The sequence below is a fragment of the Cupressus sempervirens genome, chromosome 5 (genome assembly GCF_028749045.1).
Source record: "Cupressus sempervirens isolate cs-2001-9-10 chromosome 5, ASM2874904v1, whole genome shotgun sequence".
Classification (NCBI taxonomy): Eukaryota; Viridiplantae; Streptophyta; class Pinopsida; order Cupressales; family Cupressaceae; genus Cupressus; species Cupressus sempervirens.
In genome coordinates this window covers 217,975,037-218,002,775 of record NC_143122.1, presented here as the reverse complement: position 1 = coordinate 218,002,775, position 27,739 = coordinate 217,975,037, and the positions used below count along the sequence as shown (strand labels likewise).

Sequence of the window (27,739 nt, the reverse complement as noted above, 5' to 3'; positions counted from 1 at the left end):
TAATGTTTCAGTCCAATTGACATATGTTTACCGTTTTGGCCTTTTTAGTTGTCTATTTTAGGGTCAGAGGGTCAAATTCACTATAAATGACCAATTCTTTTTAAAAAGTCAAAAAAATTCATTTTTTTGGCCAAATTCAGACTTGGTCCTTAAGCAGATTTATAAATTCACTGTAAAAATGGAAAAATTTGTGTCAGGTTCGTCTAACGGAATTTGGACAGACTTTGAAAGTGTCCAACAAACTTCTGCAAGAACCATACTAGACTCTGATGTTGCCAGGGAATAATTTGGCAACATATAGATCTAATGTGGTTATCTGAACTTGATTGTTGTTTTTAGTCTGCAATCTATATTTATGTTCTCTCTAATGGTTGTAACTAAAACATGCCAACCCCATTTCTTTTCCTATACTGGTGTATCTGAATATGTGAGGTCAAAACAGAACCCGCAACCTCGATTATCTCTACACATGTTGTATCATCTCATGATTGTGATTGAGATCATCAAATGGGATCAACTTGATGATAAACATGTTCCACTCTTTATTAATGCAAAAAGGATGAATTCTTTAGTTCGAGAATTATGATGTGTCTCTATGTGTTCTATATTCTTACTTGTGGCAAAATAGCCTCCTGAATATATTCAAGCTAGGTGTAGAATAATCTGAGATTGATAGAACAGTTGAAACAATAAGACATTTTCAGTTAAAGATGTATCATTGGAAATGCAATTTGCGATTACAAATGCAAACACTAAACAATAATATCAATGTGCTTTGTAATGGTATAGCATGCATACCTGTGTGTATTGGATGCTTGCCATTTTCACATTTGATTCCTTTTTGTTTTTTGAATCTGAATATTCATAGAAGTTTCAATGACAGCTGATACCATTATTCCTTGATTTTTAATGGTTATTTTTTTCTTTTTCTCCATGATAAGGTATATGGATATATCTTCTTAAATCTGGTACAAGAAACTTTATTCTGTGTTTTGCCATGCCAGGTATTATTTTCAAATAGGAATACTATAGGGTAGAAATAATTGTGTATTTCTTTTTCTAGATTAAATAACTATACTAAAACTGTCAATAGGGACGTCATATTCAAATAGCATGTTCTATAGTAGAATCAGTTGTGCAGCTCTTTTTGGATCTTTAAGATATTTACCGAAACTATTTATATCAATGGCATACATTAGCTAGCTAGTTTATGGTCAATGGGATTAAATTGCCTTTTTGTTCTCCATTTCTCATTGCATAATATATGGATTATTTCCTTTGAAATGTCTGTTTCAAATGTTCACTTTGAATCATGTTCTTCCAGGCATCTTGATAACCTTCTTCTAAGGGATGATGGGCGCCTTTTTCATGTTGATTTTGGATACATTCTTGGACGCGATCCCAAACATTTTCCACCACCTATGAAGCTCTGCAAGGAAATGGTAGAAGCAATGGGTGGAGCAGAAAGGTGTTAATTTTAATTTCTTCAAAACCAGAGATGCTAATTATTATTTTTCTAAATAGTATATAGGAATGATATAATTAGTGTGCTGCAATTTTGTTTAAATCCAAGCTTCTGGGAGAAAATGCAAATAAATAGTGTTGGGACATTGACTTGAGCACAAAAGATATGTATTGGTCGTAACTGTTTGACATTTCTAGAAAAAACATGTTTCTCGGTTTGTTAACAATTCCTTTTGAGGAAAAGGAAATGTTGTTTTCTCATAAAATGAGTCCGCTGATTTAATATGCACTCAAAAAGAGAAAACAGCCAATGGAAAGTGAACTCCAAAGTGACAAATGTTTCCCAATCTTCCCACTCTGTATGATGCGATCCCATTGGCTCATCATTTGGCACTACTGCAAGAAAAATATCCTTGGTTTGGAAGGCATTGATGCTCAAATGTACTCTGTGAACATGGTACATTATTAGTAAACATTGTGAATTCACTAATTCTGAACAACAATAGGTTTCTCAACAATCAAGAAAATGACACATACCTCTCTTGTTTTGCTCATGTTAATAACTGGTTGAAAAGAGTGAGATGTAAACTAAAAATGATTTATGTTGTAAATTTTATAATTAAACTTACAAATTGCATTGCTGAGATTTTTCCTATCAAAGCCCAATGTGGTACTAGAAAGAAAGATACATAACAAGGGATACAATGTGTATCTTTACAGAAGATTCATTAGTTGATTAAATGAGGGAAAAGAGTAATTGGTGCTAGTTGCTGATATGGATCTTTATAAATATCTAGGGGGACAACAGTCTAAATTAGTAAAACCTAGATGTTAATTTGGAAGTAAAACATTGAACAAAAGTTACAAAAATAAAATAACACTCTAATGATGGATGAGAAAAACGTAGAACTGTAACGGAAAAATGGTAAATATGAATGCTGTGTACATGGCATCCTGTCAGAATATGAATGGCTTATCTATCATCTTTATCTTTTTGTCTTTGTCTTGATACATGCTGCCTTTATGCCTATGCATATTCATACAATTTAGCAGAAGTGAAATAACCATTATGGAAGATTATATAGTTGCTCTTCCATGGGTGACCCTTAACCTTTTATCGCCTATGGCTGAGCCACATCAAAATGTAGCTCCACCCAAGGATGCCACTATTAATTCCTATTGATACTTGATGGTACTACACATAGTTCCCAAACTCGGACTTGGCTTGGACTCAACGATTCTTACTCGACTCGAACTCTACTACAATTCGACAAAATGAAAAAGCCATTTAAATTTAGAGATTTTAATGATTTAATACATATTTCATGCACCCTTTATTGAATATAACTTAAAAAACTATAACATCATCAAATATAAGCTAACATACATAATCAAGAAACATAAATGATAAATCCATTACATATGTAAAATGTATCTGAAGTAAATAGAATACATAGGATCATATGACAGATATATAGAATTATAAATGTTGTCAAATCATAAATGTATGTAAGATTGATCCCTAAAACCAATGACATCAAATAATGAATGTATTTAAGATCCATGATGATGAAACAGTAACACTGTAAAAAAAAACAAGTCTATCTGCTCAAGCTCTAGCTCAAGCCTCATCCTTATCCTCATCCTCATCATCACCCTAAAGCTTCGTCGCAGCCTTAGCCTTTGAGCATCTTGTCTACCTACTACAATTGTGTGTAAGGTAGGTCCTAGAGGCCTAAGTAGCCATAGCCCCCGCATGTGAGGTCGACTCTTGAACAACATCAATATGGCGTGTGCCTATGGCTATGCGTACGTGTATGTGTTTACCAAAACATGCTCTATCCAACTTTGCCATTGTCATAACCTCAACCTCTATATCTACTTGGTCAACCTAGTCAAGGTCTTCCTCAGTGAAGACTCAATCGATAGACTTAGTGAGCCACTATGACTTTGGATCGATCTCCACGAGAATGATCAGAGAGTTGTCAGGGTCCAAAATTTGTTTGGTCTTAAGCCAGAGGTTGTAATGAACAAAGACAAGATCATTCAACTTCTACACAAAGAACCTATTTCACCTCTTTAAGTGGATATGCTCAAACACCTACCAATTGCGCTTACATCCAAAAGTGTTGCCTAATTGACTCAAATACAAAGGGCATTTTTCTGAAGTTTTGGGGTTAAGGGCCTAAACATTTGCCACCATCTATCTGAAATAAGGGGAAAGAAAAATAATTAATCTCATTTACAAGTACAACTTTAAGGCTAAATTACAAAATAAAAAATTAAAATGCATAACTTATAACTTTATAAGTCATAAACAGAAGAATATATTATTTTTACTTGTTTGTTATGATGCTCGAGCATCTTTGCATATTGTGCTACAGAAAACAACCCCATTATGATTATTAAATTTATCTAGCTCAATGGTTGCGATTGAGATACTGTTATCAGTACTCATCTTCTGCATCACTATATATAGGCTAGTAAGAACCTCCTCATCCACCTTAAAGTCAGGACATAAACAAAATGCTGGATTTAAGTAATAAGCTGCTGCATGGACGGTCCTGTGAAGTTGATCATGCCATCTCCTATCAATGATCTTCCAAATGGGGCCATACTTCTCCTGCACTCTTGCATACTAGGATCTAATGGCCTCCTTGGCCCCATCCATGCCCTCATATATGTAGCCTATAGAGGGCTTCTCTCCATCAACAACTCGTAGGAGATTTGTGAGGGGCTTAGTGGCGTACATATAATTTAAAAAAGATATTTAAGCCACAAAATAAAAATAAAACTAAATTATTAAACAATAATTACTAAATGTTAAATTGCAATAAATATAACTTTAATATTTCTTTAGGTGTCCAAAAGCTAGCCTCATCAAAGATGCAATTTACCACATCTATCCCTGTAGTGGTTGTAGCAAAGAGAGAGGAAGTCCAGTCTACCCTAACAAACATGCACCTCAAATCTTCCCATGATTTTAACAAGGATTGTAGTGTGAGAAAATTTGAGACAAACCTCGTGATACTAAGACGAGCTAACTCTTTTTGTTTCATGTTTTTCCTCGTTATGCTAAGGACCAATGCATGATTGTAGATAAACTTGCATATATTTTTGGCCCTTTCTATGCATTATGTAACCCACTCAAGCTTACCAATGTCCTCCAACATGAGGTCAAGGCAATTGGCCACACAAGGAGACCAAAATATTTTGGAGTGCCTCTCCATCAAAATTTTACTTGCAAAAATTTTAAATTAATTAGAAATTTACACATATTAAGAAACTTAGAATTAAAAAAGTTCAAATAAATTTATGGTTGTCTTTCTATCAAATATTCAAAACTTGTAAAATTAAAACTTTAAGTTAAAAGTTTACCTGCAACAACATAACTTGTTGCATTATCTGTCACCACCTGCACCACATTTTCTCCCCCCACCTCTACTATGACTTCCTCAATAACCTCACATAGGTATGTGATATTTTTAATGAGAGGAAGTATCAATAGATTTGAGGAACATGGTGGATCCTACAAAATGTAAATAAAACAAAACAATTAATTATCATGGATCATCATCAATCAACAAATCAAAATTTAAATTATTCAATCACGATTCATAGTGCATGCAGGAAACTAGAAATTAGAAATGATCAATCACCTCCACAGGAAACAAGAAAATTTAGTAGTGTTCTATTCCTCCTATCCGTCCAACCATTAGTCATGATGGTGCAAACCTTTTGGTTCCATGCTTTTAGGTGGTCCTCTAAATCAAGCTTCATATCCTCTACCACTTCATCTAAGAGGTAGCCACTCAACTCAACATCAGTAGGGGCTTTAAACCCCAAACTACAAATAGTTACAACTTCTATCATGCCTTGCCAATAAAGAAATCTGTCACAAATAAATTATTACTAGATGATAAATCATTATGAAATATGAAATTTGAATCTATGATTACACAAGTAGAATTAATTAAAATTTAACTTTAAACTTAAAGAAAACAAATAAAAAAGAATTAATTACCTAAATATAATAAATGAAATGTTTTTGATTTTAATGACAGGTTTTGAAGGGACCCTGAAACCCTATGTACAAAAGATACTAAAGATATAACATTATGCCTAGAGATACATCGGGACAAAGATAGATAGAGCCAACAAATGAACAAAGCCAACTACAAAAGGATGGTGAAACTAACCAAAGGAAAGCAAACGAAAAGACAACACCTAACCAAAAGACACAATATCAAAAGGGAACTATCCCATCTTCTTCATCATCTCGGCCACTTGCAGCTCCAACTGGTCCATTTTGTCAACATCTTTCAGCTGACTAATATTAGAAGGGGCCCCAACATTCATTTTCCTTGTGCTGGCCTTGGTCCTCCCAGGCTCGCCTTTGTTGTCAGCAGCACCACCTTGATCCCCAACAATTGTAATGATGACTTTTTCCTTCGGACTACCTTCCAACTTACTGATGAGAATTTTGATGTGATCATTGGATGCTTTGAGAATATTGTAGGGTCGCAATATTCTAAAGGGTGTCTTCAATATTATGCACTCTTTATCAAAATCCAGGACTTGGGCCTTGAGCCTATAATAAATGAAATGTTGCAAAAGTACAAAATTTGCAAATTTGTTTTCTAGCAGCATCATGAATCTCCTTGTTCCAACTCATGCTCCCAAGCGAGGGTCATACGCTAGAAGTAGTGTGACATAAAATAACTATCCAATCTTGACTTTTGCACTCTAGGTTGAAATATAATAGGGTAAATATCAATAGCAGAAGCACTAGCACTAGCACGAAAGAGAGGCCTAGAAGAACCCTCTCCAACACAACTTGCGGATGCGGGAGTATGGGAGCCAATAGTACTTAACTGTTGAAGTTGCCTTTTATTTAACTTCTCTTGTTCATGTCTCTAATTTCAACAAAAACATTTTGCCTCAACAGTTTGTTGAGTGCATACGGTAACATCATGACCAGGCATGCCAATAATATGGTATTTGAATCCATAGATGCCACCAAAATTTGTATCTTTACAAAAAATACATTTTGTTTGATTTTTTTGCCTTCTAGGAAATTTCGTGGTATATTTCCATGCTGGATCCTTTAGAGGCATTGTCAAAAATGAAAGTTAAGGCTGCCACAGTAAGATAATTCAATTAAAAACTTAAACTAATAAAAAAATCAGCAAAGCCTACATTTTTTTGAGAGAATTGTAAATGCATGTTTGTAAATTTGTTCCAAAAACATTGTAGGGTTTGTAACTTTGCACTTTGCAATTAAATTTAACAAACAATGAAGAATACATTAACATACAAGAAAAAACAACACTATCTACGAAGTTTAACACTTACCTCCTTTTTTATGAGTTGAGGAGTGTTGCTATTAGCTCCTTAATACTCCTAGTGCAAACTTATGGCCTCGCCAAATTGATTTGTGATCTCCTTGATGCTCTTCTTTCTTGCTGGTTGCAAACCTATGGTTTCTCTTTTCTCTTCCTCTCTCTCACTTTTCCTCTCTTTTTGTTGTAATTAACAATAACAAGGCCTTTTAGGGTTATAACTAAAAGAAATTAAAAAAAAAAAAAAAAAAATTGATTTTGTTTTTTAGTGGCCAAATTATTTAGCCGCACGATCGAGTAATGCCACAGAGTTGTGGCAATTCCAAGCGATTTCTGGCGTATTGCCTAAGTTGGTGATTTATGGCGAGTACTCGCTGATCTGAGTTACAATGTCACCATTACTCAAAATCGTTGACTTGACTTGTGAAATTGCTAGAATCGGGACGATTATGGGATCTCTAGGTCACTACTACATATGGAGAATCAGGTTTTACAGTTTGGAATGTAGGTAGTTGGGACCATTGTCAATCCTCTATTGTATCCTGCACAAGATTTGATGCAATCCTAAGATAGCACATTGTGTTCAAACTTCCTAGATTTTCCTCACTACTAGAGTTAGTAGTAGAGTATATGGTACATGGGGTAGAGTTTGTCTTGTTGGAACGTTGCTCTTTGTGGTACCATGGATCATAGGAGGTTATTTAGCCTTTCTACAGACTGTAGAAGATATTTGGGTATTAGTACAGTCAATGAAGGTAAAATGATGATAGAATTTGAAATAGCTTGTCCTAATAATGTATCCAAACTTAATTTACAATTTTCTTGTTCAGTTCCAATATGCAAAGAATTTCTCTACAGTTATTACCTTCTGTTGAAACTTGAAATTACTAAGAGCTTAGAGGTTATTTTCATGGCGTTGTAGTTTGTGGAGTTTTTTGGACTAACATCTATAGGTTTTTAAATCACAAACAACTATTCTAGGAAACTCTGTATAGAACTACATTATTTTTGAAATCTTGCTAAGGATTTGAATAGGGCCTACACCCATACTATATGTCTACTATGAAAACTTACGATTTGACATGTGGGGGTACCACTCTTCTATCATCTTGGAATTTGTCTGTATACTTGCTAATGGTTTACTTCACCTGAGGAGATGTTGCTACATCCTTCAGCTTCTACAAGAATACTACTCCATCTTCTGTAGGGACACCATTTCACCTGTGGGATGCCACTTGCTTGCACACTGGTGGTAAGATCTCAATTTTGGGGCTTCAACTTGGGTTTGCATCATGAGAACCCTATGGCCTTGCCATTTGACCACAATCCCTTCCGGACATAGCTGAGTCGTTATTCAACCATTGTTGGTAATATAGTCAAAGAGCAAAGATCCATTGCTGACAATGAATGTAAAGAGTTTTTGACCATTACCCAAAATCTTGGAAAGGATTTCCCCCATACGATGATGTGTAGGAACACTAATGATTTTAGACATTTTGAGGTATATATTTTGTGACACTATGGAATAGATATATTTCACCAGTTACCTGATGGAGGCCAAGGGTTTCTTAATTGATCTTCTATGAGATATTCTAAACTTGCATTTTCTTTAACTTTTTAACACTGCCCTAGCCTTTCATTTAGTGTATTTTTAATGGCAATGTGTTATGCATGTATGTTTTAATAACTATATTATTAAATTATGTGAATATTTGATTTTTAATTCATAAGTATTGGCATATTTTTGTTTCTTTGATACAAATATATATTTCTTACAACTTTGAAGTTTTTTTTGTATTTTGATGTTTTCTGGAGTCACTCTATCATAGCTTTTGAATAATTAGCATGCCTCTTTCTGTCTATACATTTCTTGGCAACTGTAAGCCCTTCCTTTTTTTTGATAAGTGAAAATAATTTTACAATTATGGAGAGATGGGAATCTATTCATCAAGATAAAGCTAAGTTACCGTATTTGTTTCTGAAAGCACAAAGTCAACATTCAATTTGTTGGAATTTGTAGTCGGTACGTATTCTTAAATTCATCTTTTCTTTGACGAATTCCTTGCGGATTCACATTTTCAAACCCTAGTTGACCTTGCGGAAATTTCAAGCAAATTTGGGAAATGTTTGACATGCTGAGGTAGAATGTCAGTGACTTGACAACGAATTTGGGGAATGCGCCAAAATTTTGTTGGCATTTTAATGTTTTAATAAAGAACTTTTTGGTTTGACCTCCCTAGACCTAAAATAACGTTGGTTGTGGATTCTAATATCTATGCCGAGCAACGTTCACACTTGATATTTATGTAGCGGTAGCAATCTTTGTTCCTCTAGCCGCCCACTCGACTTGCAACCTTCGCTAGTGGATTGCTTGCATTTTGGATTTTTATGCAACCTCCCATTTGCTTGTGACCACTTTATCTTTGGGTGACAAAAACGTGGGTGCTCAAGCAATCAACAAAGTAAAACACAATAAGCAAACAAATGCACAACGTTTATTGGTATTTTACTATTTTTGTTTGCTTTATTAAATTTTTAATTTATCATAATATTTATTATTATTGAATGGCATGCACATTTGAATTTGGTGCTATACCACTGAGTTCATCTGCATGAAAAATACCTGTCTACCACCGAATTTGAATATATGTCTCTGGTATTCGAACTTTTCATTAGGATCTTGCTACAGCTATAGATTATTGTTTTGTTTTTTTAATTTTTTAATTTATTATGTATACTTAGTCTATTTCAGCAAGATGTATGAGAGGATATATATTAATTTGTGATTGTAGATGCGTCTTGATCTACTGTGTATGATTGGAAGTCTGAAATTTGTTTGTTTTGCATTTTTTACAAAATAAAAAAGATTTGTTTAGGTTTTTTTCTCGAATATTTTCTCATTGTTGTAACTTGTTTTGTTTGTTTGTAGATTCTATCATGGCTGCAAGTGCTTCTGTTGCCAATAACCCCCACTTCAAAATCAACAAACGTTCCCCACTTTGGAAATTTGTGCAAATGATTCGACCAATGCCAAGTGGAGGAGGTTATGTGTGCATTTGTAGCCACTGCAAAGAGGAATTTGGTAGCTCTTATAGTAGAGTGAAAGCACATTTGTGCTTTATTCCTTAAAAAAGACATTAAATTTTGTACCGGGAAGCCAAGAGTAAACAGAGTGCTACCTAAAAGCTTCCTTTCAAATCACATTGTAAACAAATACATTCAAGAACAAAAGCAAGCAGAGGAAGCTGTTGGGAGGGGAAATTTTTCACATCTGTTGGAAAGTGGTAGGCCTTTAAAGAAAGGGAAAACATCATCTATGTCTTCAACTACCACTCCTAGTGAACCACTGGTAGAGGGCCATCCATTTTTGCGTCCTTCCAACAACAAATTGTAAGCAAGAGAGCAGTGGGACCGTTGGAATCATCATTCAAAAATGAAGCTAGAGACATTGTTGATCAAGCCATAGCTAGATGCGTCTATGCAAATGGATTCTCATTTAATGTTGTTTGCTCACTGTATTGGCAATACATGGCGAGGGTAGTTAATGAAGCTCCAAACGGGTTCAAGGGCTTTGATTATGAGAAGATACACACCACTTTATTGGATGATGAGGTGGCCCATGTAGAGAATGCCATGTTGCCCATCAAGGATTCATGGGTTGAAACATGTGTGACAATAGTATTAGATGGATGGAAAGATGCAAGGAACCGTCTTTTGGTGAATGTTATTGTAGTGTCTACAAGAGGTGCAATGTTTTCTGAAAGCTATGGATTATGAAGGAGAGGTAAAGGATGGTCCTTTCATTGCAAACATTCTGATCCAAGCTATTGAGCAAGTTGGCCTTTAGAATGTTGTTCAAGTAATCGACAATGCAAATAATTGTAGGGTGGCTGGCTTATTGGTTATGGAGTGGTATGAACACATTTTTTGGACACCTTGTGTTGTGTACTCAATCACCTAATGCTGCAAAAAATTGGCACTAAGGTTGAGTGGATAAAAAAATGTATGAAGAGGCACAAGAGATCCAAATGTTTGTCATGAACCACCATATGATGCAAGCCATATTCAGACAATTCTTGAAATTGGAGTTTTGAAGGTAGTTCAACTGTTTAAAATTTAAACATGTTTTAGAAATCTAGTCACTTTTGTAAACTTTCTATGTTTTCAAATTTTTATGATTTTAAAATAGGTTGCTGAGACCCGCTTTGCCTCCAACACTATTGTTTTGAGACACCTTGTCAAGGTTAAAGAAGCATTGTCTAGAATGGTAACCAACGCTAATTGGAGGGTATGGAGGCAATCTAGTAGTGCCAAGGCAACTTCCATAAGGGGATTGGTACTAAATGAATCTTAGTGGGATCATGTTGAGTACCTTTTGAAGATCACTGATCCTATGTTGAGCATGATCCGATACACTAACATGGATAGGCCTTGCTTGGGTGAGGTATATGATGGCATTGATTCCATGATCGAGGACATTAGAAATATCACAAATGAGAAAGAGTAAGATCTTGATGAAATGTTCTTTAAGGAGATACAAGTAATCATGATAGAGAGATGGAACAAAATGATTACCCCTTTGCATCTACTTGCCTTTGAATTGAGCCCTAGGTTCTATAGCCAATCGGTCCTCAAGGGGAGTACCACTAGAGTTTCCCTATACTGAGATCCTGAAGTTGCTCAAGAGTACACAGTAGCCCTATGAAGACTCTATCTTGAGCACCTATGACCTATAGTGAGGTCTGAATTTATGAGTTTTGCGAGCACTGATGATTGTGGTCTTGACACTCTTGATGACAAGAACAATGCTGATGCTCGTAAATGGTGGTACTTCCATGGACGAAGCTACCAACACTTGCAGCCCATTGTCATCAAAATTTTATCACAGGTAAGTTCTTTAATCTTAAGATTCTAATTTCTAGTTTCTTGTTGGTAGATATTCAAAGCTCTATTTTCTAGTTACTTGTTGGTAAATTTGGAAATCTTGATAGGTTGCTAGTTCATCGTCATCTGAGAGGAATTGGAGCACATACTCTATCTACTTATTAAACGCAACCGACTAAACTCCAAGAAGGCAGATAACTTGGTGGTTGTGCATTCAAACTTGAGGCTCACAGCTCACAAAGAGAATACCTACAAAAAGGGGGAGGCAAAACAATGAGATGTCAAACCAGAGGCTGTGGAGTTGGAAGTCCACTTTGATGCACTTGCGATTGAAGATGGTGATCTTGAGATACGTAGTGATAATGGAGCTGATCCTGAGATACACAGTGGTAATGGAGCTGATCCTGAGGCTATGGCTTGAGACTGCTGATGCTAGTGGCACTAATTGTGCTTATAATCAGCAACTACATACTGATGATGAATTGTTTGATGATACATTGATATTTGATCACATGAGTCTATGACTGATTACTGATTAGTAATGTTGACATTGCTGTTTTAAAGTTTTTGAACTGAAACATTCATATGGTGGTGTATTTTGAAATTTTGTCATGCCATTTGAACAAAATCATTAATATATGTGGTGTATTTTGCTAAATTGCTTTATATTAGCATAGTGGTGTATGAACTTATTTGCCACAGCATACTTTTACATGTATATAAAAAATTTAAAAAATCAAATCTTGTACGGATGGACCCAAAACAAACTCAAACCCAACCCCCCAAAAAAATTAGAGCAAATTTCGAACCCAAATGTCAAGCCCACATCCGAACCAGAATCTGAACCAGCAACTTAGGGATAAAGCAGTACAACATTGCTAAAACTACAGATCTTTGGCATGCTTAGACATAGTTTGAAAAGGAAAAAATATTTTCCAACTGACAATGCAAGGAAGACAGATGACACTATATCAGGAGGAATATGTAGCATTTTTTATGACAGAACCACAGATTTAATTTCATTCATTGTGATGGACAACAGAAAGAAAAGTAAAAATTGAGAGGTCTTCCTGTCCTTGTTATGAGCTGCTGCTTCAGGCTAGAGTTTTAAGATACACCCAACCCAAACTCAGAGCAAGCTAAAGTCTTCCTGCATCTTCTTACTGAATAATTAACAGTAGTCCCTGCCCTTCTAAGTCCTGTTCAAATAATTCAAATGATTTGCTGCTGTTGAGATTTCAACAGTACATTATGATGGGATATAAGATTTGAGCTTATCATGCAATCTACAGATTGAGGATGGCCTGAGTATTCCGAGTACTTACATTTGAATGGAAGGTACAAGATGAGATGTTAGGGATAAGATAATAAAAGAAGACAAAACTCTCTAGTGGCCATTACATTGGGTTAGGAGGCTTTGTTATAAAGTTGGTGTAGCCAATTGTGTGAACAATTATTTATGAATGAAAATATTGCCTTGACCTAAGTCACAAGGTTCGAATTCGAATTCGAGTTCGGCAACTATGAAATTCGGATAAAATTCTTGACCTCAAAAAAATCAGAAAAAATTAGACATTAAATTCGCCTATATAAATTAATTTTTAAAAATAATAAATAATAAATTTAAATTTAGATAAATATTATACAAGAAAATATTGTAATTTAAATTGATAAATTATATATACTACTATTTATCATATAAAATAATAATATTATCTAAATATAAAAACACTATAAATAATAATAATAATGTTGTAATAAAAAAATTAAAAAACTAAAGTCTACTACAAATATCACAAATAAAACTAATAATATTAGCATATAAAATAATATTATCTAAACATATAAAACTATAATATAAATAAATAATATTTACCAGTTTTAATTATATTTTAATTCGAAGTGCGCTTCAGATATATGGACTGAATAACATAAAAAATATAAGATATACCCGACTGGCATTAAGATAAGAACACGGACAAAAACTTGGCTCTCTAATAGACGATTAAAACGCGGGCAAGGAAAAATCATAGATTAATGCCTCTACGTGCAGGGAACAAAATGCGGAAAACCCTTGATGATGTTTTATTAAAGATTGCCTGATATATCCTTACGAATATTAGGCGAACTTTAACAAATTTTTTGTGCTGTTTTGAAGTTCGTGGAATTTCGAACCTGATAGCTGAAATTCGCCGGACTCTGTGACATAGGCCTCGACTATTAACATCTGTTATGGAAAATCCTAAGATACAATCCAGAGTAGATTTATTTATTCAGTGCACTCAAACATTCTTAAACCCCACTTATCAAAATGATAAGCGGAATGAGGATTGAAGATAGACTCGAAGGTGCTTAAAATTTTGAAGCTTGGGAATTGCGTATAATGATGATACTAAGAAAACAAAAGTTAACAACGATTGTGGAAAATCCTCCTAAAAATAAGAAGTCTGATGAATGGGAAACTGACAACACCAAAGCAATGGAATTATTAGTAGATGGAATAAAAGATCATATACTACCTATTATCACAAAATTAGACTCTACATATGATTTTTTCTAAGCTCTAGAAGACATGATCGAGATCAACAACACTACCAGGATTCTCACTCTAAAAAATCAACTCAATAATATAAAGATGAAGAAAGGACAGACCATCACCTCATACTTTATGAGGATAACAGAGTTAAGAAACCAACTATTAACAGTTGGTCACAACTATGATAGTAGAGTTAATTATGGTATCATTAAATGGGCTGCCTTTTTGATGGGAAAACTTTAGACAAGGAATAGGTGCTCATCTTGAACCCTCTAAATTCCATCGGCTAAAACTTGATTGCATTCAAGAAGAGTGTAATCTAAAAACTAGAGGGATTGACATCGAGTCCACAAATGAAGACATAGCTCTCATCACAAACTTGAAAAGGAAAAGGGGGGAGAATGATAAACAACCATTTAAGAGACAAAAAGATCTTTCTAATGTACAATGTTTTAGATTTGACAAATATGGTCACACTGTGGCAAGATGTCTTGACAAACTCAAACATCAAGCTCCGTTTGCTGAAGTTAATAACTCAAACCTGGATTTAGAGAAAGATCTATTCTAAAGAACTTCAAATCTAAAATTTGTGAAATTTCAGAATAAGAGGGGGATCCTTGTCATTTGCACCAAAGCCTCTAGTAAAATAAAAGTGAATCATTTCGAGGTAAACTTGGTATGTTGTAATTATTGATAAGAGTCTCTGGAATATTTCATTATTGTACAAATGAATTACTTATTAATAAAAGTTATTTCTTATGGGTCCTGTGTACATCATGAGGAAGTGATGACTTCTGAATGATGTCCATACAGATTATGATAGATCATACTTTGCATGGTGGATGTTCATATGGTAAGCATTATGAGAATGTGCGTGCACATACCTTATGAACATTTGAGTATATGGTGAATGTTATGCAAATTGATGTTCATGAGGCCATTACACATTGTAATTGGTGATTGTCAAATGAGTTAACATTCAGGAGGCCATAACTCATAGTACTTGGTGAATATCTTGCAACTCAACATTCGGGAGGCCATTACTCGAAGGCACCTAGTGAATGTCAAATGAGTCGACATTGAAATGTCGAATGAGTCGACATTCAAGAAACCGGAATGTCAAATGAGTTGACATCCAATAATCTAGAATGCCAAATGAGTTGTCATTCTAGAATGTCAAATAAGTTGACATTCGAGAAACCATAATGTGAAATGAGTTGACATCCATTTTTCAATATTGCGTTGAGGTAATATGTTATTCATATTGTGTATGAATCTTGTTATCCTCCCTAGCTAAGAGGGAGTGTTATGCTTATAGCTTATTTTGTGACATTTCAATATAATTGATTTTATTGGAAATATATAATGGTGTCATATTATATATATATTTAATAGTATAAGTATAATATACATATTTATAATGATACATTAATATACATATTGTCTGTCACATACACTAAAATACTCCTAATCCTATACGGATAAATTAAGCTTGGACCCACCATGGTTATGCACGCCAAGTCACAAATAGTACATAAAACTGTCAGTTGTTTGGACGAAGGTACTGTTTGCTTGACCAAGCATGAATCATGTGCATCGAGCAGGTATCAGACACATCAGTTTGTTTTCTTTGTTTGTTTAAAGCTTATTTAAATATATTGACATCTTCGGGCCTATGTTTAGTTCAAAGTTGCACGGATACGAATACGGATACAAATACGGAAATGGTATTAGGTACGGATATGGCCATTTATTTAGACATCCAATATGGATACGGCTGGACACAACATTAATAAATAATACATTATACATATATTTAACATAGTTTTCTAAGTTGATATTGATGTCTCTAAGGGTCTCCTAGCTGAGATTCTCTTACATCATTCAAAGGGATCTTGGACTCAGTCGATTGATTATGAGGGCCTCCCTTTTAGGTGTAAAAATTGTTTCAATACAGGTCATTTGGCTGCTAAGTGTGAGTATAGGAACTCTTCAATCAAATGGCCCTCCTCCTGGTGGAAGGGTGTTCTGGAACAGCATTATACAGTGTACAAATCCTCTCCTGTGGATGGGGATTCTGGTTCTGTGTTGGTGAATGCTTCTGATTCCAAGGTGGATGCCCAAGATGGTTGTTCTGGTCCTGTTGGTGCAGATACTGGTCTTGTTATCAGTGTTGTGGATCCCATAGCAGAACTAGGTCAAGACTCTGGTTCTAAGATTGCTATGGGCTTGGTACACTCTGTTTCTATTATCTTTGATAATGGTGCTATTTCTGGTACCCCTGTTTCTGAATCTGTTCGAGATAATGTGAATGCCGACTCTGGAAAAAAGTGAAAGTATCTAATCTTTGTGATAATGCTGGTTCTCTGAATACTGATCCCAAATTGGTGGATGATTTGAAGGTAGTTTGCCCTGGTCAAAAGGATGTATGTCCTTTTGATGATGTTGCTGGAATTGGTATTCAATCCAATGGTTGCTGCTTTAGATTTTTGGATGTTGTGATGGCTAGTCCTAGCCATAGTTTGGATGATTTTCCATCTTTTTTGGATGCTCAAAAGTGGCAGTCAAAGGCTGCGTTGGTTGAGGAGGGATGGATACTTGTAAAAACAAAAAGATCTAAAAAGTCTCACCCTCAATTTGATATGATTTTGCATTCTCATAAAAAGGGAGTGAAATCGAAATCTTAGTCCTTGCTTTTCTGGTCTAGGAGGTTTCTCTGGTTTATTCAGTCTGTCTTTCCAGGTCCCTAACCTGGGTCTGATGGTTTTAGGTCCTTTACCTGGTTCTGTTGTATTGCTGGTTTCAGGTCCGTTTAAAACCTGGTAGAGCTTCATGGTAAATCTTTCTTTATATTATAAAGGGTTTCGAGGCCCCTTCAAAACCTGCTTTTACCTTAATCTAAAACATAGTTTTCTAAGTTATTGTAGGAGATTTGCATTACTTAAAAAAGTAATATTGACACATAAATGCTACTTAAATATTTATAAGTTAATTTAACGCTTTACAATTTGTAAACACAGTAGAATTGCATTAGAAGATAACCCAAAAACGGGTTGTTGAAATAGAAAAAACATTTTATTTGTCTTCCTCATCCAGTGGAGGTTTTTTTTAATACTATTTTAAAAAAAAATTGCTTTAATATATATTTTTTTAACATCAAAGGGAAGATCTACATCAAATCTTAAAAAAAAAAACAAATCCCATAGTATTTGGTATGGTTGGAAAATCAAGTTTATTAGGAAGACATGGGTACAATATTCGACGTGTATCCGAGCAGTATTGGATATGTTTCCAAATTGGATACAGGGATATGTGCGCCCAAGGAGGGACAGAGGAGTTTTCGGCAACTCTGGTTTAGTTTGTCCACCCAATGAAGTGGCGCCCAATTTGACTTGGAAGGGTGAAGTTGAAAAGTCACACCCCCACTTTTATAAGATATAAAAGCGTGTCATATATCCTTCTTGTATATACATAGAAATTATTAAATGCTATTACAAGGAGTTATAAACTGAAATTATATATATAATAGTAAATTTTGAATCTTGAAATATTGTATAAATCTAATCAAAATTTAACACTATGTTATATATGTCTCCTAAGTACCACAAATGAATCATACCAATCTTTACATTCACAAGCTAATTTGCATAATTTATCATTGACAAGTTCTTCTGTCTGCTTTAGCATTCGTGGAATCCACCCCTCAGGCTAAAAGAACCTTGTTTTAAAAGTAGCATGAACACTGTATATGCAACACATAGGTAGTACAAGTTTTATTTAATTTCAGAAACAACTATACTGCTCTCAACATGACACTCCAGGACAACCAAAGAGCACAGAGGTCGGAGAAGCAACAAGAGGAGTGATCTGCATTCTTTCCATTTCCATCTTTCACTTAAGCTCTCTAGTCACTTATTGTGCTTTTGGGTCTACCTGACTGGCCCCATTGATGATGATCTATTGCTTCCTATCTAACTTCAAGCCGCATGGTAGATGAGACCACAATTGGGTCCTGCAGAATGCATTTCCAGTATTATACAAATAATGCCATTCTACAATATTCTTTCCATTCTTTCCATTTCCATCTTTCACTTAAGCTCTCTAGTCACTTATTGTGCTTTTGGGTCTACCCGACTGACCCCATTGATGATGATCTATTGCTTCCTATCTAACTTCAAGCCGCATGGTAGATGAGACCACAATTGGGTCCTGCAGAATGTATTTCCAGTATTATACAAATAATGCCATTCTACAATATTCTTTCCATTCTTTCCATTTCCATCTTTCACTTAAGCTCTCTAGTCACTTATTGTGCTTTTGGGTCTACCTGATTGTCCCCATTGATGATGATCTGTTTCTTCCTATCTAACTTCAAGCCGCGTAGTAGAGGAGACCACAATTTGGTCCTGCAGAATGCATTCCCAGGATAATGCAAATAATGCCATTCTACAACCATTTTTGCTAACAAAAGTTGTTCATAGCAACATCACTGTTGCCTCATGCACAACTCTGAAGCAGTCTAGATATTTGTAGTTTTAAATTTTTTATCTGGTTGTCTGTTACATAGAATGGATTCCTGACCTCAACTCTCATCACCAGCCAGCAACCTTGATACTGCAATCACAGCCACTTCACCTCTCCTAACCCCAGCTCTGTCTACTGGCTGTTAGGATACTATTATCATATGCATCTTCTGACACAGCTGATAAAAACTAATGGGACTGCATGCAGGATGGAGCATGAGGAATTTTTTTGGATGGCCATGTAAAAGTTTGCAGCTGTAACTGCAAGCATATAGATCTACCTGGAAGAAAATAAAACAAAACTTGCAGAAAAATACAGAGGAAAAACAGAGCAGTTGAAAATGAAAATTCTATTAACCATTGTTAATAATTTGCAAAGATTGCATGGTTAATACTAAGGTTGAACTTCCATAAGAGCTGAAAGAACAACCACATTGTTAAAGTTTGTAGCTGCGATAGAGATATTTTTCTTTCAAAATTTGGATGTTAGTACCGTTATTGTCATCTCCAGTTGAAAAGGACACTTAAGTTTAATTTGTAATATTAAATGTAAATGACATGTTTCATTTGCATGCATTGAGACATGAATGTTCGAAGAGTTATAATTAATTATAGGAGTTATGAGAATCTCAAGAGACCTTCGGTTATAATGTGAAGAGTCTCTCCTAAAGATATATATATCGCATCAAGCGATAGGCATTGTACACTTGAACTTTTATTATCAATAAAGATATATTTTTGTTGTGTGGCTGGGTTTTCCCCTTCATTCTAGAAGGGTTTTCCCAGGATTTTTCCTAGGATATTTCTGGTGTTCCTTGTTTCAGTTTTGTCTTCTTCTTATTGTTGGTTATCGTCATGCATTTCTGGGCTGTAGATTTAACATGGTATCAAAGCTAGGTTAGATAATAGCGATCTTAGGAGTGATGTTGATCACGAGTTGCATGTTAGAGGAAAAGGTAGAAGCAGGGTTCTACAAATACTTTCAGTTCAATTTGAAGCATATTGAAGTTACAGAAATCAAAATCGGGAAACAGCTCAGCAAGCAGATGTTAAAAGTCTTGTTCATAAATCTCAGTAATCATATTTGTGCTATGCTTATTTAATTATCTCTTGGTGGCTCGTGCTTGTGTGGCATGTGGATTATGCATAAGTGTATGAGATCGTATTTTCTCAAGGGAGAGAGATAGGTGATGCATGCCTATGGAGGTTTTTGTGTCAATACAAAGTGAACAGACCTATGTATATGGAAGTGTATCAAGAGAATAAGGTTATAAACTTATATGTACTGGAAAATGAGATCGAATTGTGGCATCATGTGTCTTTGCATTATCTCGTCGAGTGCAAACTCTGGGTTCTTTGTCTCCATGCAATCAAGCGTTGTTTATTAGATTAGCAGAAGGCACCCGTCAAGTCCTAACCTTTGCTTGCAATGTCAAGGGAATGGCTCAGTCTTTACTATCTTCATACCTGCGATGCTTATTCATTATTATCTTTTCAGCATTGATATTATAGATGCTCATGCATGGACGAGTGTCATCTCCAACTCACATTTCTCGTGGCAGCATCAAGTGTTCTTTTATTTTCATGCATTGATTCTCGTCCTCCCATTATCTCTATTGGATTCAGTTTGGCTGGTTTCGGTGGTCTTATTTATTCCAATCTTTTGTTGCCTTCGTAACTTTCATTTATATTATTCTCCTCAATGGATTATTTTGGTCAGTTCTTATGAAGCGGTAAGGACGGTATATTCCAAGATTGTCATCCATTATCTTTCCACATATAAGGTCGGATATATTACTTGGCAAAATAAAAGTTCAATCACTCTTCAGGTGGTTAGTATTAAACGCTCCTCTGTGCAATGTGGTTCCCAACACATTATTACAGAGTATTTCGTTGATGGGAGTGGCAGAAGGCAATATTATTCTCTGAAGAAATTAAAGTCCATTTTTCTGATTATTAGCGAAAGGGAGAGGAGGTAGAAAGTTTTATTGGTCTATGGAGAGTGTTTACATCTGCAATTAACGTTGTATCATAGGCGAACTGGAGTCGATAGAGGTGAAGCCTTTCACAATGCCATCAAATAATGCTGAGATTTGCTATCGATTGAGCTCTTTTGTTGAGCTAGAAAGCCATAATCTTTTAATTTAGATTTAGAGCAAGAGAAGATGAAATTGAGAATGTGGCAAGAGACGCTAACAGACAAGATGTTTGAGTTTCTGCGGTTGTTTTCCGACGTTGGGAGCTCTGGAAGCAAAGTCCATGTCTACTACTTTGATCACAATTTTGAGCTTATGCAAATTGGAAATGACCTCGAGTTATTCAAACACATCTTGTGGGAAGCATGGTCGTTCACCGGCTTCATCAGGGAGGCTCTATTATGGTTTCTTTACTGTACATGACAGTTAAGAGTTTTATATATATATATATATATATATATATATTTTCTTCATTGGTGAATGATATTCTTTATTATTGTTTTTTTAATTCATGATCTTGTGGCAGCATCAATATGGAAGAATCTTTCTTCTTATTCACGTGCATTATGAGTTTGTACATGGCAGATGTTATATGAGTTTGTGCATCGCAGATGTTACAAGAAGAATTCTATGAGGGTTGTGCAGTGCCCAAATTGCCAATGACATGTTTGAATTTGTGAGGGTTTTCCTAAGCTTAGAGCTTGCAAAATCATCCTTTGGAGTAGATTTTTTCTGAAGAGATTCATTATGTTCTATTGAATAAACAATATTGCTCTGTATATTCTCGATATGTTTTCTTATCATAACAGTAAAGGAAAGGAAAAACATCTACAACATTACCATGGTGGAATGACAAAATTGCATGAGGTTGCAGATAAGTATTGCATGAAATTGAAGAGATAAGTATTCTTATAATGCTATGAGATTTACAGGCATTATCCTAAATCTCTTTGTGAATGTATGAAATTAGATCACAAAGAGATGAGTATTTATGATTTTATTGCTCAAAAGAGATTTTTTTCGCATTGATAGTTGACTTTAACAATCTCTCTTGGTTGGGTTAGGCTTCTAAATCTTCCCATGCATCTCTGGTTGGATTCTATTTTGGAATTTGTTTGGGGGGCTCTTGGGGATTTTTAGATTGTGGATATGATAATCTCTGATGTTCTTCATTCGACGTTTGCGCGCATCCTAGTTGAGATGGATGTCTCTAAGGGTCTCTTTGAGAAGATTTTCCTAGGTTCTCTACGGGATATTTGGACTCAGATTCTGGATTATGAAGGTCTTCCCTTCCGATGTAGGAAATGTTAGATGACTGGCCATGTGGCGGCTCGATGTTCTTCTGACAAGGGAAGATCAAAGTGAACACCTTCTTGGTGGGCGGGTGTTTCTGATAAGCATTACACTGTTACTAAATCTTCATCTGATCGGGAGCAAGTTGATGAGGGGTCTCTTGCTTCTGATGGTCTAGGGGATACTACTCCTGATGTTTTGGATCAACTTGTTTTGGAGGAGGCTCTTGCTTCCTAGACTATTGGTCCTGTTGTCTTGAATGTTGACCCTTTTCAGTTTGTTGTCTTTGGACTTGCAGTACAGAATGTTTTGGATTTGGGTTCGCCCAAATTGGCCTCTCCTAGGGAGAGTGTTTTGTTGGATGATACTTCTTCTCCGATCTGCCATGTGGATTCCTTCATTTCTTCAGGGGATTGGCAGAACGATGTGGCTAAGCTAGAGGATGGATGGACAGCGGTAAAAGGAAAGAAATCTAAGTACTCCATCCCTCCTCTAGATAAGAATTTGCAGTCCTACAAGGGAGGCTCTAAATCTAAATCTAAATCTTAAGCTCTCTTGTTGAGGATTGATGTCCGTTGTGGTGGGAATTTGTTGGTTGTTCCCTATCTTTGTTTGGTGACTCACACTATTGTATTTGGGCCTTATATTGTTATATCTTTAAATTTGATGTACAAGGTTTTGGGTCCTTTCAAAACCTGTTTTTACCTAATCAGAACAATCTCTCTTGGTTGCAGGATGCAACAAGATAAGGATTATGGCTCCAGAGGGAGATGTTGAGCTTTAGAGGGAGATTTTAGCTTTAGAGGGAGGCTTCATAATTAAAAGGGAGTGCTTAAGAAATCTTCTTCATTCTCATTTATGATTGTGATGCTTGTGGTATTTGTAAAATTTGAGACTTAAATAGAACCAAGTCTTGCTTTTATTATGCCCATTTTTGTTCTTGTGTGAATAAATGAGATTGTAAGATCAGCTCTGATAACTGTCACTTATGTGATAGTGAACATCATGTTGAGAGAGTCCATGATGACATCATGTTGAGAGATTCTATGATGGGAGTTGAATGTCATGTTGAGAGATTTCATGACAATTCACATTGAGAGAGTCCGTGAATAAAGGCTTAGCTGTGAGTCTTGCAAATCTTTTCATGTTGAGTGATTCCATGAATATGATTCATTATTATAGGTTTTCATGTTGAGTGATTCCATGAATATGATTCATTGTTACAGATGTCCATGTTAACTTCATGAATTATGTTTTGAATTCATATGATCAGAATTTATCATTGACATTTTTTGGTTGCAGCTTTATGTGACTGTTCAGCTAAAGATCTCTCTCTTGCTAAGAGGGAGTGTTGAAGTTTGTAGCTGCGATAGAGATCTTTATCTCTTAAAATTTGGACGTTATTACCGTTACTGTCATCTTCAGTTGAAAAAGACACTTAAGTTTAATTTTTAATATTAAATGTAAATGACATGTGTCATTCACATGCATTGAGGCATGAATATTTGAAGAGTTATAATTAATTATAAGAGTTATGAGAATCTCAAGAGACCTTCGGTTATAATGTGAAGAGTCTTTCCTAAAGATATATATATATCGCATCAAGCAATAGACATTGTACACTTGAACTTTTATTATCAATAAAGATATATTTTTGTTGTGTGGCTGGGTTTTTCCCTTCATTCTAGAAGGGTTTTCTCAGGATATTTCTGGTGTTCCTTGTTTCAGTTTTGTCTTCTTCTTATTGCTGGTTATCTTCATGCATTTCTAGGCTGTAGATTTAACACACGACCTAAATATAAGGTGATTAGCTGCCATTTGCATGATAGATTTCAATTTTCTTTAGTTAGATTATCATATAAATGATATAAATGATCATCCGTTAATCATGGAGAAACTAGTGCTAACACACCCTGTTAAGTCTGAGGAGACATAAAAGAGGAAAGAAGAAAAACCCAACAGGAACAAAGCCCCGCCTATAAAATTTACACAAAAGATAAAAGCCATGTGGGGAAAAAAACAAGAGATGCAACTATATGAAGTGCAAAAGAACATCCTCTAGGACAGAAGAAAAATGTGGACAACTGTCGAATGTAACTGTCATATTGCTGAATGAAGAATCTCCTCTGAAACTAAGATGATTGGGATCAATTTGTATGAGTGCCCCCAATGACAATACTAGAACAATGAGCATATGGAAAACAAAGGCGAAGCATTTGTCAATCACAGATACAGAAGACAATAATCTGTGTGAGGCCCCTAACAACACTGCTCGAACAAAGAATAGATGTCAAACAAAGACAAAACATCTATTAGTCAAAGATGCAGATGGCACATAAATCTGTACTGAGTGACCCCAAACAACAATACTCAACCATGCAAGAACAATTTGCTAGTTGAAAACACAGGGGCCGATAGTCTAAGGAACTGTTCAGTTGCAGAACTAAAGAAGCATTAGCCTGCCCATAATGTTGACAAAGAAGAGGCATGACAAGTCCACTGAAACTGTGTGTCACCAAGAAGAAGATGAAGTCAAAGTCCATGCCGAAAGAGCATGACCTTTGTCTATCTCTGAAGAAGATTGAGGAGCTGAAATAACACTTGTTGACTACATGTCCCACCTTGGCACAAAACCTGAAATGATCTCCTGACTTACTCTTCTTTGTCTTGGATTGTGAATTGCTGTTCTCACATGTATGCACAAGAAGTGCATGAGCTTTGGATTTTTTGAAAGTAGCCGTCTTTATGAGCCTATCCTACTGATGTGTCAAGGACTAAATGACAGAATCAAGAGTGAGCACCTTCGAACTTTCTCCTGTTGTAAGCCCAACTGTGGGAAAAGTTGAGACAAATACATCATATTTAGGACCCAATTCTGACAAAATAGCAAGAATTAATTTATTTTTTTGTGTGGATTTGTCAATTTCTCATTCTTTCAGCTGATGTAATAGAGTCTTGAACTTTGTGAAGAAGTCTTGAATATTTTCAAGAATCAAAACTAGTTGGATTCAATGAGTACAGCTCGTTTGGCTTCTCCAAACGAGTCTCCAACATAGTCCAAACTTGGTTTGGAGTTGAGCAAGCTTCAATATGAGTACAGCTCGTTTGGAGTTGTACACTCTAAATATCTTTAATACCTGCAAAAGAAATTTTATTATCATTCCTATCAACAATATGCTTTGAGAGCATGTAAATTTTCGCAGCTGTACCTGCAAGTATATAGAATCTAGATCATGCTGTGCAGCTCCAGCTGCAAAGTTTTACAGGTGAAAGGGACCAAGAATAGTTTTAGACTTTCAGCTATATATGAAAGTCATCGGACTTTATCCTTTCGGTTGAAATATAAATTTTTTACATTCGTACTGTATATCACATAGAAACCTCTGTAAATAAATACAGATGCTCAAAAATAATTTGCATTTTGAATGTTTGATCAATATATAACCCAATTTATGTTGTTCCAAGCAAAAACTATTATAGAAATTGGAAACGGAAGTGTGAACTTTTTTTTTGAACAGTTTTTCAAAGGCGTCTTTAAGTTAAATTTTAACTCATCATAAAAAATATATGTCATTGATTCTGGTTTTTGTTTGCAGCCAATACTATGGAAAATTCAAATCATATTGCTGCGAGGCATACAATATTCTCAGGAAATCTAGTAACCTTATCCTAAATCTTTTCTACTTAATGGCTGGAGCAGGCATTCCTGATATCGCTTCTGATCCAGAGAGAGGAATTCTCAAGGTTGGTGTAATGTTTGCCGATATGTTTATTCTTTTTTAAAAGGGTATCTATGAACACTGGACTCGAGAGACTTATCATATTATGTGCCAATTCATACTCTTCTAATTAACATTTACTGAACAGCTCCAAGAAAAATTCCGTTTGGACCTTGATGACGAGGCCTCAATACAATTCTTTCAGGCTCTCATAAATGACAGTGTCAGCGCGTTGTTCCCACAAATGGTGGAGACAATACATCGATGGGCTCAATACTGGCGATGAAGACAGAAACCTATATTGTAATCACAGAAACTTCATCTCTGCAACAAATATTGCGTTTCATTTGATTATAATTATTCCTCTATATTCGTGGAGGAAGAAATGGCCTTGTACATAATCCTAATATAAATGATCCCGGCGTCGACTGGAGGTTCGAATTAGTTTAAAAAAAATATTTTTTAAAACAAAAAATCAATTTTTAGGTCATTGTTTGTTTTTCAAAATCTCTCTTTTGTCATGTAATCTGTTGTCCTAATGTCTATCTAGACATCCTTGGCAATTATTTTCAAAATTGATAAATATGATTAAATGTGTTAAATTTGTGTAGCACTTATGCTTAGGAGCAAATAGAATATATTAGATTTTTTTAATGTTCATGAGATCAAAGATAATCTATGTGACAAGAGATTCTCACAGTTTTTCTTTGTAATTAGTAGTGATTTGTATTTCAATTATAGAATTAGATGTCTTATAAGAATACTTAAAAGCAAATAGTATATAATAGAAGATATTTAATGTCTACAAGATCAAAGATAATCTTTGGGACACTATATCCAAGATAATCTAGGAGACACTAGATCATTACATTTCTCCTTTTCGACCATTAATATTCTACTATTCAATTTGACAATTAATTCATATTCTTTCAACTATATTTTTATTGAATAAATCTTGGACTGAAGTTGCTCCTAGAATAGATGCGTAGTTGACATGTACACCATTTGTAAGCTTCATCAAACAAGAATTGTTTTTTGGCTTCTACGATCAAAGATACATTCTTTCTTTTCACACTTCTTTTAACATTTTTCTTATATTTTCTAGTTGCTCAAGATAATGTGAATCGACCCTTGAATGGGCATTGAGAAACTTTGCTCTCTAAGAGATATTTTCCATGATCAAATTTTACTAAAATAACCAACCTATTTTAAAAATCATTTCAATTAACAAAGTATCAACTTAATTATACCATTACTCATTGAAGACTTTTTCAATAAATGTGTCTTTCACTTGAAGGTACACAATTAACATATTACATATATGACGAAATGACATCTAAATGGCATCCCTTTGTCTTCCTTTGGTTCATAACAAGGCCTATGCACAATATTAGGGAAGGAAGTGAGCAAGTGTCTCCTATCAAGTTTATGAAATAGGGTTTATGGTTTTCACATCATCTTATTGATCATTATTAACTCTTGTCTTTGTTAATGAACTTGTATTCCCTCACTATTCAATACAAATAATCCTCATCCCTTGACATGTTACTTGCAATTGAGGTTTTATAAGAGTAATAAGCTCCATACTATATACTCTTAATTGATCCACATATTATTTGTAACTTGATAGGGTAGAGTAACTAAAGATGGAGAAGCATTGTAGTCTTGTAGACTTTTAGTGAGACTACTCATATTGGTGCATTGATTAACTGGCTTAATTTCTTGATTCATAGAAGAGCATATTACACATGAACATTACACAACCTATCACTCAGGTAGTTGTAATGCATATTCTTTTATTGAGGAGGGAAATAATAGAAGATGGCATATTAGCTACTTGACCACTATAAAATACAAATTTAACACAACACACGAAGCTATGAGCATAACTTCTTATAAGGACATTGGATTCAAAACAATGCATTAAGAATCTCATACAAAAGCATAAGATCCAAAAATACACAATTGCTCCTAGAAAATAGGGGAGAAGGAATGTAAGGAG

At 35.1% G+C, this 27,739-nt stretch overlaps 1 protein-coding gene across 15 annotated transcripts in view; it reads left to right on the top strand.

The window, feature by feature from the left end:
* The window catches only part of LOC149555204 (phosphatidylinositol 3-kinase, root isoform-like), a 130,211-nt gene extending 103,967 nt beyond the window's left edge, over positions 1-26,244 (top strand). For all 15 annotated transcript variants that reach the window (XM_089829267.1, XM_089829272.1, XM_089829269.1 and 12 more), the window contains 3 exons: positions 1,325-1,468; positions 25,615-25,762; positions 25,886-26,244. In XM_089829267.1, coding sequence (XP_089685393.1) covers positions 1,325-1,468; positions 25,615-25,762; positions 25,886-26,023 — 430 coding nt within the window. In that variant the 3' untranslated portion in view covers positions 26,024-26,244. The remainder of the gene's footprint in view (positions 1-1,324; positions 1,469-25,614; positions 25,763-25,885) is intronic.
* The last annotated feature ends 1,495 nt before the right edge of the window (positions 26,245-27,739 follow it).